The 11,980-nt window shown below is 48.5% G+C and overlaps 2 protein-coding genes across 3 annotated transcripts; both read right to left on the reverse strand.

Annotated features, from left to right (window-relative positions):
- Nucleotides 1-12: 12 nt before the first annotated feature.
- LOC121589919 (SAM50-like protein CG7639) lies at nt 13-2,386 on the reverse strand. The gene is made up of 6 exons (XM_041909178.1): nt 2,114-2,386; nt 1,819-1,991; nt 1,561-1,742; nt 1,332-1,470; nt 592-1,262; nt 13-517 (listed from the first exon to the last, which is right to left on the reverse strand). Exons 1-6 carry the CDS (start codon nt 2,132-2,134, stop codon nt 366-368), a joined length of 1,338 nt encoding a protein of 445 aa, XP_041765112.1. The 5' UTR covers nt 2,135-2,386; the 3' UTR covers nt 13-365.
- Nucleotides 2,387-3,230: 844 nt separating this feature from the next.
- On the reverse strand, nt 3,231-10,763 carry LOC121589144. Of its 2 annotated transcripts, none has more exons than XM_041907816.1 (4): nt 10,630-10,763; nt 9,674-9,873; nt 4,438-4,558; nt 3,231-4,354 (listed from the first exon to the last, which is right to left on the reverse strand). In XM_041907816.1, exons 2-4 carry the CDS (start codon nt 9,828-9,830, stop codon nt 4,156-4,158), a joined length of 477 nt encoding a protein of 158 aa, XP_041763750.1. In that variant the 5' UTR covers nt 9,831-9,873; nt 10,630-10,763; the 3' UTR covers nt 3,231-4,155. The 2 variants fall into 2 exon arrangements, with proteins under 2 accessions (XP_041763750.1, XP_041763751.1); XM_041907817.1 differs by lacking the exon at nt 10,630-10,763 and adding an exon at nt 10,445-10,543.
- Nucleotides 10,764-11,980: the final 1,217 nt, after the last annotated feature.

Genomic DNA, 11,980 nt, shown 5'->3' on the forward strand with positions numbered 1-11,980 from the left:
AACGCATCTAGCTTCATTTTATATTTATATATTTCCTTTTTTTATATTATCTATGCACTGCTCGTCGCGTCATAACTTAAACATACTGACTCGTGAGGTTGTGGTACATTCGTTTGCTAGCAGCTAGTGTCCGAGCACGCAAACACGGGTGAAAATGCGTTAAAATACGTAAAAAAAAACAGAAAAGCAAATGCTCAAGAACGAGAAGCAGGAGGGCGGGAGGAGTACGGCTGGAGAAGGAACGTGGAAACAGAACGGAACGAATGTTCACGGAAAGCTAGTGTGGAGCTGGGTGGTTTCGAAACCAAAAGACGGAGTAGTAGCACGAGAGGTACGAGTGGTTCGAGAGAACGTTTGAACACTTTCTAGACAAACTCGTAACCGATGCCAAACTGGAACCCTTTCACTACCCGATCGCCCGCCTCGTACGAGAGCGGCTGGCAGTAGTTGAACTCGATGCGCGCCTTCTGGCCCATGCGGAACGCGATGCCGATTCCTGCCGTGCTGCGCAGTTTGTCTGCAAGGAAACAAAAATTCGGTCCAATGAAAAAGTGCGCACTTGCTTGCCCGCGACCACCGAATCACACCTACCCGTAGTGTAAGTATCGCACGTGCCGATATTGTAGAACGCATGTGTCCGGAACAGATTGCCGAACCCGCCGAAGTACTGGTTGAAGGGTAGCGGGCTCCACAGATGCAGCCCCGTCGTCCAGTACGATCGACAGCCGGCCGCAATGCCGTCGCGCCGCGGACAAGCACCGGCCAGCTCAAAGCCGCGCAACGTTTGCGGACCGCCGGGGAAAAACAGTTGATTGATCGGTAGCGATTCCTTGCGCTTGTCCTGCAGTATCGCACCGATCCGACCGCACAGCTGCACCGAGGCGCCGAGAAACAGTGGCACGTTCAGCTCGGCATGCAGCTCCTGCCGTACGATGCCGAGCTGGGACAGGCGGCTACCGATCAGCTCGGTCGTGCCCTTTGCGTACACGCCGCTCGACGGAAACACGCTATCGTCCCGACCCTCGTACTGGCCAATGTAGCGGAAGGTAGACACTAGCCGAGGGCCGCAATGTTCGCGCACGAAGAACGGCGTCTGCTTGTCGAGCGCAAACAGCTCCTTCATGCCCAGCTCGTACTGGAGGCTGTTGCTGAAGCCGAGCGACGGGATGGCGAAGGAAAAGTCGAGCAGCGCACCGTTGTCCTCGAGCCGATACTTGGACCAGGGATGGGGCGATGCATTCCGGAACACGGTGAGGGAAGTTCTGAAACACCGGACAAGGGAAGCGTGAGGTTACCAGCTAACCTCGGAAACCATTGTCCATCATACTTACTCTGGCTCATAATCGCCCACGGCCGTATGGTAAAAGGGTTTGGTGAGCTTAATATTCACCACACTGTTGCGCACGTAGCTGCGGCTTAGGTTTAAGCTGAGCCGTTCGCCACGTCCAAACAGATTCGGCGTGACCAATTCTAAGGGTATGGAGCGAAAGAGCAACAACAAACACGGTTAAAACGATTCAGAAATGGTACACCAATCAGATAATGTTGCTTTTGTCCTACCGGTGGTAGCAGCTCCATCGTTTTGGCCAACCTCAACACCAACGTTGCCAGTGATGCGGGACAGCTCCTCGCCCGTGAACGTGACCGTGTACCCGTTCTTGGACGCTCCCTCGCCCTTGCTCGTATCGATTGAGATGCGCAGGTTCTTGTAGATGCCTAATCGGAGCAGATCATCCTTGACGCTAAAATCCGAAACGGACAAAACGAAATGTCAATATACAACACACGCTATGGGACTGGCTCGGCGGCCACTAGTACTTTGCCGTCTCCACGATAACGTCCTGAAAGTTTTGCGCATTGAACAGGTGACGTGCCGCCCGCTGTACGTAGTCGTCGTGCGTCCGCTTCAGCCCTGCTATGTACACCCGGTCCACCCGTGCCTTGAAGCGGGTAAAATCCGGCTCCCGGCGACCTTCCTGGGACGGTTCTGCCTGTTTAAAGGAGATAGACGAAACAGGAATTAGCCATTAGCTATGCAAGAAGCTGACAGTGGGCACATTTCACCCGGCCGCGGATCATCACCACAAAACCGGGGGGAGAAGGTTCCGCTTACCCTGGACGTTCCGCCTCCCATGTTATGTAATGTGTCCGGTGGTCTTTTTCGGTTTCGGTTGGTTCCACGCACTGGACGGCGAGTAGCTTTGCTACCGTGCACACTAATTTACAATGAAACGGATTTAATTTCGTGCGATAAAACGCCTAATAAAGAATCATGCTGCTTTTAGGTTGCGCCAACAATAAACAACGAATGAATGACGACAGACAGGACGCGTGAATTGCAATGCTTCATTGAGCGGGTAAATACGACGTGTAAATTGTTGTGATATCTAATGAAATCAGCTTTATATTACAGTTTTGTGGCTTAGAATTATTATGAAAAAGAAAACTGCATTTAATTTGATTTTTTTTTACTGAAAAATAGAAATTAAATCGCATTGCATGTTGTTCATGATGGTGTGTACACGCCCTGTGTCAGCTGTCCTTCTGTCTGTTTGACAGCTTTGAGTGCACCGTGGCCCATCACTAATGATAACTTGTGAAACAAATAAAAAAAAACTTTTACTTTTGAGGGTAATTTTATTATAAAACAATATGCTAAAATAATGCAAATGATATACACAATCAAATACATGTTTTGCAACGATGAACGTTAAAGTACAGCGCTCGCAGACAGATTTGCCGTTCGGTCAAAAGAGTTGTAACTGGCAAGGGTGTTTTATAACTTTGACGCCGTGCAATGGTGCTAATGAAAGGTGAGCAACTAATAAATTCAATTTGTTCGATCTACAACTTTTTCCTCATTCATTTTGTATGTTTCTCATTCATTTTGTCACAGAGCATACATCTGCAACTCACCCACCTAAATTCGACAACAACCATGACCACGTGGTTGTAACGGATTATTTTAAATACATGCAACAAGTTTCTGCACATTTGCAAGTCCGGAAATTGCATTTCATGTAGGGGTTCTTGCATATGCGTACATCTCAAGAAGTGTTCATCAGAAAAATGCAAAACCATTAGCTTGAATGTCGATTTTATTGATTAAAGATGGACAGTTTAAAAACTATATGACAATTTAAACAAATACCCCTTTGTAAAGAGAACAGATATTTGACCCATACCCAACCTCCAAGAAGATGCAAAACTTACTACCCATGCACGTTGGATTTACTTTAATTCAGTTGATTTTATTTGAAAATGGATTGTTCGAAAAAGAAAAACATAAAAAATTACAAAACTTATTGCATTGCGCAATACAACATGATCGTTTGTCTGCACCGGAAAGATGTGGGATGATGAAGAGAGGGGACGAATGAGCGAGAAGGAGAGAGAGAGAGAGATAGAGAGAGAGTATCGCCCAGGTCGAGATGTAGATCGAAAGAAAGAAGAATCACAACAGAACATCGAGGAGTCTTCATTTTTCATGGTACATCCCCCTTACAGGGAAGCCTATAGTAGAACTCTCATGTCCGGTAGTAGTAATCTACTGCTTTTCCACTACTGTACTACTGCACCTACGAAAGGTGAATCCTAGCCTCTATCTCTCTCGCTATTTTTTCTCATATACGCTCTCTCTCTCTCTATTATAGTTTCTGTTGAAAATTGCTTTGCTGCAATCTCTCTCTATTATAGTTTCTGTTGAAAATTACAGGATTGTGATGTTTTATGCTGTATTTTTGTTTGTTTGTTTGTTGTTTATCGTTTGCATCTTAGTGCGTTTCCTCTCCCGATAAATATATACTTCTAATATCACAAACTTGACTAATGGTTCATATACTGCTTGCTGTTACTGTCGAGGATCGATCTGTGTCGTGTTGGTTGGGCGGGGAAGAGGGCGGATCGGTGATGTAAAGGGTAACAAACAAAGTTTGTAACAAACACAAAAAAAATATATAAAAAAGAGTTTGCAAGGTAGTTTTCGATTTTTGTTGTGTTTTTTTTTGTTCTTTTTTTCAGTGGTTATGTTATTTGAGGATCATCTTTTTTCATCTTTTTCTTCAAACACTGTTCGCTTCGCTACTGCTTAGGATAGGAGCATGTCCGCATGCTAATTGATTAAGATGGTTACTGCAGTGGCCGCCCGTGGCTCACTTAGTTCTTGGCTGACTGCTCCGAGGTCGACTCGGGGGCAGTCTTGATCTCGGGGTACTCCAGCTTCGCGCCCGGCTCGCAGGTGAACGTCGGGCAGCAGGCCGGGAACGGGGCCGTCTTGTTGGTCTTCTCCGTGTCCAGCTTGCACTTGTCGTTGGCCAGTGGCAGCGGGCCGCAGTCCTCTACCAGCTCGAGCAGGCTGCAGTATAGGGGTAGAGAAGCAGGGATTGGTTAAGTAGAAAGATGAAAGTAGAAACAACGTTAAAGTCGTGCCAAACTTACCGTGGCTGAGCATCGTCCGACAGCACGCAGGTGGAACGGCCACAGAATGGAGTCAGATCCCAGTACTGGCCCGGCTCGAAGGTGGCACACTTGGTCGAGGCGAAGCACATGCCGGGGAAGTCTGGAAGTTGTACACAAGCGTGGGAAGGGATTGAGCAAAAGGTTGAAGAGTTCATTTTTGTTTTACAATAACATAAAAAATACGGACCGAAACAAAGTCCCAAGATGCCGGACACACGCATCGTTTGGCGCACGAAGCTTCCCAAGGAAATCCAACCGGTTTTTGGAAAACAATGCGCAAAGAAAGCAAAACGCGTAAAAGGAAACAAACAGCAATACTACCAAAATTTTGCACACTAATGATCGCATCAAAAACTGGTTTCCGGTGTCGCTTTGCCTCGAAGATCTATTTCTGGAGGGACGGTCTTTATTCTTCTCCCCGGGGAAATCCCACAGCGAACCCACACCCGAACCATTGCCTTCACGCATGCAAGAGCACGCCGCGTGTGCGCAGCAAGAACGACAATAGCTCGTCTTTCATGTCCACCGTCCAAACCAAGCAAACCAGGGGGGCATTGGCTTGTGTGGGGTTTCCAAAAAAAAGTGTGCCCATCGGACTGGACAGTTTAGCGAAACCTTTTCGCGTGTCGCAATCCAATGATATAATATGCAAATTCGGCACCATTACGCCCGAGAAGAAGACTTGCTTGCTCGGTTCAGTTTGGGGTTGTCCGAGTCCCCCGCGAAAGAGTTCAGGTTTCAGGTTGGTTGCATACACGAGCAGCATATGACTCATGCGCGTGCAAACATTGAATTGCCGCTGGATGCTGGAGAAATAAGAAATAAGCCCCCCCCCCCCCCCCGTTGGCGGTGTGAAAAGTGGCAGCAACTTATTTACCTTTCCGCAAGCCATCCATTTACGGCTGTACCGGGAGTACAAGCTTCCGTGCGGGGTACGTGTATCCGATCGTTGCATAACGCGAGTCGCGCGAAAGTGAACTTTGTGCGAGCAAGATTGAATGTCGGAAAGATCGCGAAGCGAACGAACTTAAAAAAAAAAAAAAACAGTGGACTGGAAAAAGGGAAGTGAGACCTAGAGTGGAATGATCCCATAAAACACATCCACACTAGCAGCTCCCTTCACTTCTGGCGCACGACTTGGCACGACATTTGCAAGCCTGTCGAGCGCACTCGATCCTCGATAATCTCGATCAACCTCATCCACCCCGCTCTCGATGATCCCCTGAACTGGCTGGCAGGTTGGGAACTGGCTAATCACTGCACGCTGTTGCCACTGTGTTGCAGCAACTCTCTGCTGGCCTTCGACCACGGTCGCGAAGAGATCGTACGAGAAGGGGATTACCGCAACCCACCCACCCCATCGAAGCCCTCTTCGAAGCTGGTGAACGTTTTTTTTTTCACGCTCGGAATAGCAAATTAGCACACGAATTGAGAGAGTGGTGGACATTTTTGTTGTTGTGCTAATGTGCTGCCCCAGCCACCGGCGTGCGTCCCAGCCGACTGCTGATCGCCGCCCGATCACTATCACCTTGACAGTGGCCGTCCACACAGTTGTTGGTTTGGTACGAACGGTAAACAAAGGCGTCATCGTCGGACGCTTTTGTCAGCTGCTGTCGCCACCAATGCCGATGCTAATTAATTAGTCAGCAGGGATTGGTGATTGTTGAGCTTTTCATGCCTTCCGAGGGCTAGGGGAATGGGATGGTGCATTAGAAGCGATACAGCACACAGTAGCTCTGCTTTAGAAATCTGCCTGATTTTTTCTTGAGCACTATGTGTTGGCTTTTGCAAAGCGAGTGATATTGAGGGCGGTTTAGAGATTGCGGAAACACACAAACACACACACATCATTGCAGAGCAATGTTTGAATAGCACATATGAGTAATGTTACTTCCGTGCTAGTATCGAATGAAAAGCTGAACCATGAAATGGGAGTCAAAACAGCGCTTACAAAATCACGCACTGCCATAGACGGCGAACCCGAGACCCTTACAAAGAGGACTGCAACAAAAACGGTTGTTATTTCAAATAGGAGGAAGAACAATTTTGATTGTTTTTATATCTTGCACACAGTTTTTTTGGTGACATTTTCAACTGCATAGTAATGGGAAGAGTTATATGCTTTAGCCCTTTATTTTTTTTAATATTACATTTCATTTTTAAATTTTTTTTTTTGCAATGTACATCTTAAACAGTTTTATGATCCAATTTAGACAGCAAATTAAAACATTTGTCAGGTTTTTGCAGTGCTTTGCTTTACGATGAAAAGCAAGCAGAAACATATATTGAAAAGCCATTGTTTTAATGAAACCGTTGCTTAACTAAATAAGGAACGATTCACACTTGGGTGGGTTTTATTATTTTCAACAATAAATCATCGTTGTACACATGATCGTGCTCATCGTCATGAAGGATTGTCTTGAACATTCGTGGACAAGATCGTGCCCACAATGTAGCAAACAATCGTAACCCACCATTTAGCTGCGGAAAGCTTACGAAACAGCACCCCCACGCGCCATCCGTGAAGCAGAAAAAAAAACCTCAACAACAATGAGGAAAGCAACCCAAGTACAAACTAATAATACGAATTAAATTGCCAAAGATTGCACACCCATTGGAAAGTGAAAGGATCAACACTCCGGATCCGGTTGCCGGTGTACGGTTTTAACAAGCGGGTAAGAAGAGGGGGAGGGGGGAGGGGGTGAGCAAGTTTCCTGCATACAGACTGATCGGTGAAATCGATTAACGATCCGGTACAAATCTATAACGCCCGAACCAATACTAAAGTGCGCAGAGTGGCAAAAGCAGAGCTTTGCTGTGGGACTCGCTTCCCCGAAAACCGCCCCAAGTACACCACAGCGTTAGGGGGTATACGATCACCAACGATCCATTAGAGTGCGTTAATGATTTACAAAGTATGACGGTTGGCGTTGCAACTGTAGATGCAGCAACACGTTCAGGGTCACAGTAAAGCGCAGGGGGATAAGTGCTTTATAAAACAATCATTCACACAGCCCAGGTGCAGTCACTTGCGAGTGGGTTGGGTTGATCATGGGAAGGGAAAAAAATACAAACACACAGCACAGTTACCATGAACCAAGCGTTTTTTTTTTGTAATGCGCGGATGATGAACCGATGGGAGGTTGAAGACTCTGCGCGATGGCACATCGGCATCAAATCGGCGTGAAATTATCCCCTGCAGCCCCTCCACAAACACAATGTCTCATCCGAATTTGTGGGGAGCTTCTGTTTTTTTTTTTTTCAGTGTCAATGCGTAACGGTTATGTTAATGGGCGCCGTGAGCATAGCGCCATGACACTGTGCGTGCTAGCGACAAACGAGACAAAACCAACGTATTCGATTTGGCTTTTCACGTCGGACGGAAACGGAAACGGTTGGCCCTGTGGGCATTGCTCTCTCCGCTCCGACAAGGAAAAGAAGCTTCCAGATCGGTTGCCGCGGACAACGGCAGCAATGATCTTACCGCAGAAGACGAACCCTGCTGCGGCCGGTTTCTGTGGCCCTCCTTTGTTCGTTAGGTGCAAATTAGCAGCAAAGCTTTTATACGCCGTTTTAAAACAGCACGGCACAAAATCGATCTTTTTGCTTCAGTATCTTTTTCCACTCCCCATCGGCTTGAAGGTGACACTGAAAACACACACACACACACACACAGTGGACACAGTGCGCGGGGTGGACTTAATTAACCACAAAACCGGTGTAAATAACGGCGACAGGTGATGGTGGTTTTCCCTTTTTGCTAGTCGGCAGACCAACCCCTAACGATACTCTCATTTTCATATCCTTCTTGTTAGCTTGCCATGCGCACTCTCCATGTCCACCCCTTCCACCGTCCTGCTTTGGGTTGCCTGCGAGCAGGTTGCAGTAGTGGATAGAAATTTTAATCACCACCCTTGCAAAGCCTGGTAGTAGCGCATTTTAGGCACGCACTTTAGGCCCACCCGTTAACAGGTTTGCAGCGGGTCAGTCATCAAAAACCCTCTCAGACCCATAGAAAGGTGTATAAAGCGGGCTGGGGGTGGTGGTGGTGGTGGTGGTGGTGTGCGATGTAGTACCGTCGACGCCCCAAAGGATCGGAACCGGTCCCTCGACTTCAATGCCAACAGGCAGACCGTACCGTACACCGCTGCTTTTGCTCTCAATACCGCATTCGCGCACTGGACCGTATGCCGCAACCCCAGCCTACTATGCTAACTGTCACTTTGGATTGTAGTGTACCAGTTCGCAGCGTACAACTGTTGTAAGGTTCCGCGTAAGAGACGGAGCGATCGCCATCGCCCGCTCACACACAGCAAGCAGCCTCGCCCCGATCAAAAGCAGTGATCGGGAGGGCATGTTAAGGTAAGGTAGCATGTAACTACTAACCCATGCGTACTACCCGGTGGCGAGTAAGTGCTGCTCATTTAGACACATTCGAACCGGTTTCGGGTTGCATTTTTGCGCGCGGCTTTGAAAAAAGAACCGCGCGACACACACTAAATCGTGATTGTTTTGTGAACGAACGCATGGCCGCGTCGGCCGCGTTGCACAATTGCTTGGCATGCGGCTCTGTGCTCGCGCGTGTGCCCACTGCTTAGTGAGCCGTGTGTCACCCGTGGAATGCTTCTTGGTGGAATCAATTCCCCCAAAAGGAGGACACACCGCCTGACATGCCTGCAATCGTAGGCCGATCAACCGATTGGTAAAAGGGAAGGAAGGAAACCGTTGCAACCGCACCCTTGCGTAGCCGGCAAATGCGTCTGCCTACGGAAACTCTACCACCAGCGGGCACCCGATCCGATTGTATCGACGTCTTTCGACAGTGTTGCTGTACGAAATTGCGCTGCTAGTATTGCATATCGATCGGCCAACCTCCCTCGAAGGTGTGGTACCATGTGCTAACCGTTCCGTTTCAGGGACGGCTCGAGGCAGGGCTGTTCGTCTTCTGCTGCTGCTGCTGCTGCTGCTGCGGGTGGTACAATGTACACACACACACACACTTTGGCCAAGTGGGCAACGCAGCTATTGCATTGCACAAAAGTCCCTCCCCGAGCGGGTGTGGCCCGCTGGGCGCGCGAATCAAAACCGATCCGACTCGGAGATGCGACATTGCGCCAACGACATTCCGCGTGTTCCGTCTGCTGGAAACAACGGCGCCGCGCTTTGCGCAAAACGGCTCATGAACAATTGGGTCGGTGCACACACACACACTTACCTCGCAGAACATCGGCAGGGATGAGTCGTTTGTAGGTCTTTCCACCTTCGGCCGGGGCGGCGGCGGCGGCCGCATCTTTCGTGGCCGGAGCCTCATCGGCGGCCTGGACGTAGCAGAAGCTGAGGGCCAGCACGGCAACGACGGTGAACGAGCGCATCTTGGTGTGTGTTTGTGTGGGAAGGTGGCACGCACAGTGGGTTCTATAATGATATCATAGGCACAGGACCAAATTCGGGGAAGAAACAAACAAGAAAATGAATCAGTTGTAAAGGGGAGTTGGAACTTGCGCGAGCACACTTGCTGCAAACAACACTACTTAGCCTACTAATGGACTAATGGCGCGTGTACTAAGAGTTTCGTTTCAAGTGAGCAAATACAAATATCTCTCTCTTGTTGTCGCTGTGGCTACATTGTGGTGTCGTTGATCAGATCATCCGGCATTTTTTTTGTACGAAGGGACAGGGACCACAACCACGTGCATGCGGGCAACTAGCACCGGGACCGCCCGAGAGCGTGTGGTATGTTTTTGTGATTTTTATTATTTTGTTGATGCTACCAGTTGCGTCCATTGCTTTGTTAACCATTTGAGCAGCCGATCCCGGAACAACAAAAAAAGAAGAAAGAACCCCGTAGTTGCAGGCGAGGGAACACACACAATTTTCTAATAAAAATTAATCAGCACACCGTGGGGCGCACGAGCTGTCCAAGTACGGGCGACGCGAGAGTCACAGACAGTCACAACGACGACGCACAACAAAAAAAAAAACTTACACACATTCGATCGTGCAAAGGTGCACATTCTCCTGTGAGGCATGAGAGCACTTCTAGCAAAACACAGCGCAAATGTACTAAAATAAATGTAGCCTACTTAGAACACACTTAAAATGCTCGGAGAGACACATACACACACGCACGCACGACACACTGTACACTCAACACTGAACCTTTGTACTGACCTGGCAAAGCGACGGTTAACAACTTTGGTCCAGCTGCGATTGGGGGGAGGGACAATCCCGAAACGGCTCGATAAACGAACGCACCACACAGATGGTTTGACGATGAATGACGCTGGCCGTGCGCGAGATTCGCTATTTCTTGCTTTTCTGCTGTACCCCACCACCAGCCCGCCCAATTTCATCCCTTTCCCAACCGCTCCGAAACCGAACCCCATTTGATGGGCACGCGCTCAAGCGAGTGAGAGAGAGAGAGAGAAAGAGAGAGCGAATCGTATGCTCACTCCAGCGAGTGCACACGAGATGCACACGATGCGCGATCGTGGTACAATGGTACCGAAATGGAAAGAGAGGGAGAGAGGGCGAGAGAGGTGGAAATGGGGGGGGGGTTCGTTGCTTAGCACCCTTTTGCTGTCTGTGCGCCTTCTTTTCGGTGGTTTGGTTGCGACTTTTGGTGGTGGGGGTTGGGCAGGAAAGCGTAGTATAAGGCGAGATAGATAGATAGAGAGAGAGAGAGAGAGAGCGAGAGAGAGAAAGAGAGAAGAAAAAAACGGACGACAAACGCCTGTTATGGTGTTCAAGAAGGCGACGGTGACTACTACCAGCACTACTACCCTTACAGCTTTAGTGCGAATAATAACAGCAGCAATAATTACAATCCTCACTCCAGACGCTTCGAATCGCAATTGGATGGTGAAAGTCGCGCCCGCACAGTCATCGACGGTAGTCCTCGTTGTCGTCGCGGTAGTGGGCTTTTTCCTTAAGGCGGTCTTTTTTTTTGTTTCGTTCATTTTTAAACGTATCATCAGAGATTATTCTACCGGAGAGTTGGTGTGGAGCCACCGTTGTGTTGGCTGTTGGTTGGCCCGTAAAAGGCCGGTGAAAGGAAATCGGATGGGCACGGGTGCGTGACGCCTACACGTGCTCAGCCGCTTGGGGCAGGCTTTTTTTCTGCATCCGAAGCTGTGAACTTTGAACCTTTTGGTGTTTTGTTTTACGAGTCCATGAGTCAATTTTGCATTTTGGAGTTGGTGATGTAAAGTGGTAAAATATGTTTTTCTTTATTAAATTTTAATTAAAATTTGGAATGGAATCAGGAAGTGTCATAGGTTGATCGTTGCCAAAGTAGCACCTTGCAGCTGCTAATCCCCTGCCATAAACGCACACCATGAAAGGCGCATTCAAATGTCAACAAATAGTAAACTCGATCATTCATGCAAAAGCAAAATGCAGCATGCACGAATACGAGCCTGGGGCGACTTTTTGTCCCTATTCCCCCCTCTCCCAGGGAGTGCACATTTACACACACACACAGACATCGAACACCCCACCCTCCACGCCAATCCGGGCCGGG

The sequence above is a fragment of the Anopheles merus genome, chromosome 2R (genome assembly GCF_017562075.2).
Source record: "Anopheles merus strain MAF chromosome 2R, AmerM5.1, whole genome shotgun sequence".
Taxonomy (NCBI): Eukaryota; Metazoa; Arthropoda; class Insecta; order Diptera; family Culicidae; genus Anopheles; species Anopheles merus.

Excerpts from the sequence above, each read along its gene's own strand:
- LOC121589144 (XM_041907816.1), bottom strand. The coding sequence starts at position 9,830 with ATGCGCTCGTTCACCGTCGTTGCCGTGCTGGCCCTCAGCTTCTGCTAC. Across the intron at positions 4,559-9,673 it reads CCCTGCCGATGTTCTGCGAG|ACTTCCCCGGCATGTGCTTC; the intron begins GTAAGTGTGTGT and ends TACAACTTCCAG. Across the intron at positions 4,355-4,437 it reads TCGGACGATGCTCAGCCACG|CCTGCTCGAGCTGGTAGAGG; the intron begins GTAAGTTTGGCA and ends CCTATACTGCAG.
- LOC121589919 (XM_041909178.1), bottom strand. The coding sequence starts at position 2,134 with ATGGGAGGCGGAACGTCCAGG. Across the intron at positions 1,471-1,560 it reads CGATGGAGCTGCTACCACCG|AATTGGTCACGCCGAATCTG; the intron begins GTAGGACAAAAG and ends CCATACCCTTAG. Across the intron at positions 1,263-1,331 it reads GTGGGCGATTATGAGCCAGA|AACTTCCCTCACCGTGTTCC; the intron begins GTAAGTATGATG and ends CCGGTGTTTCAG.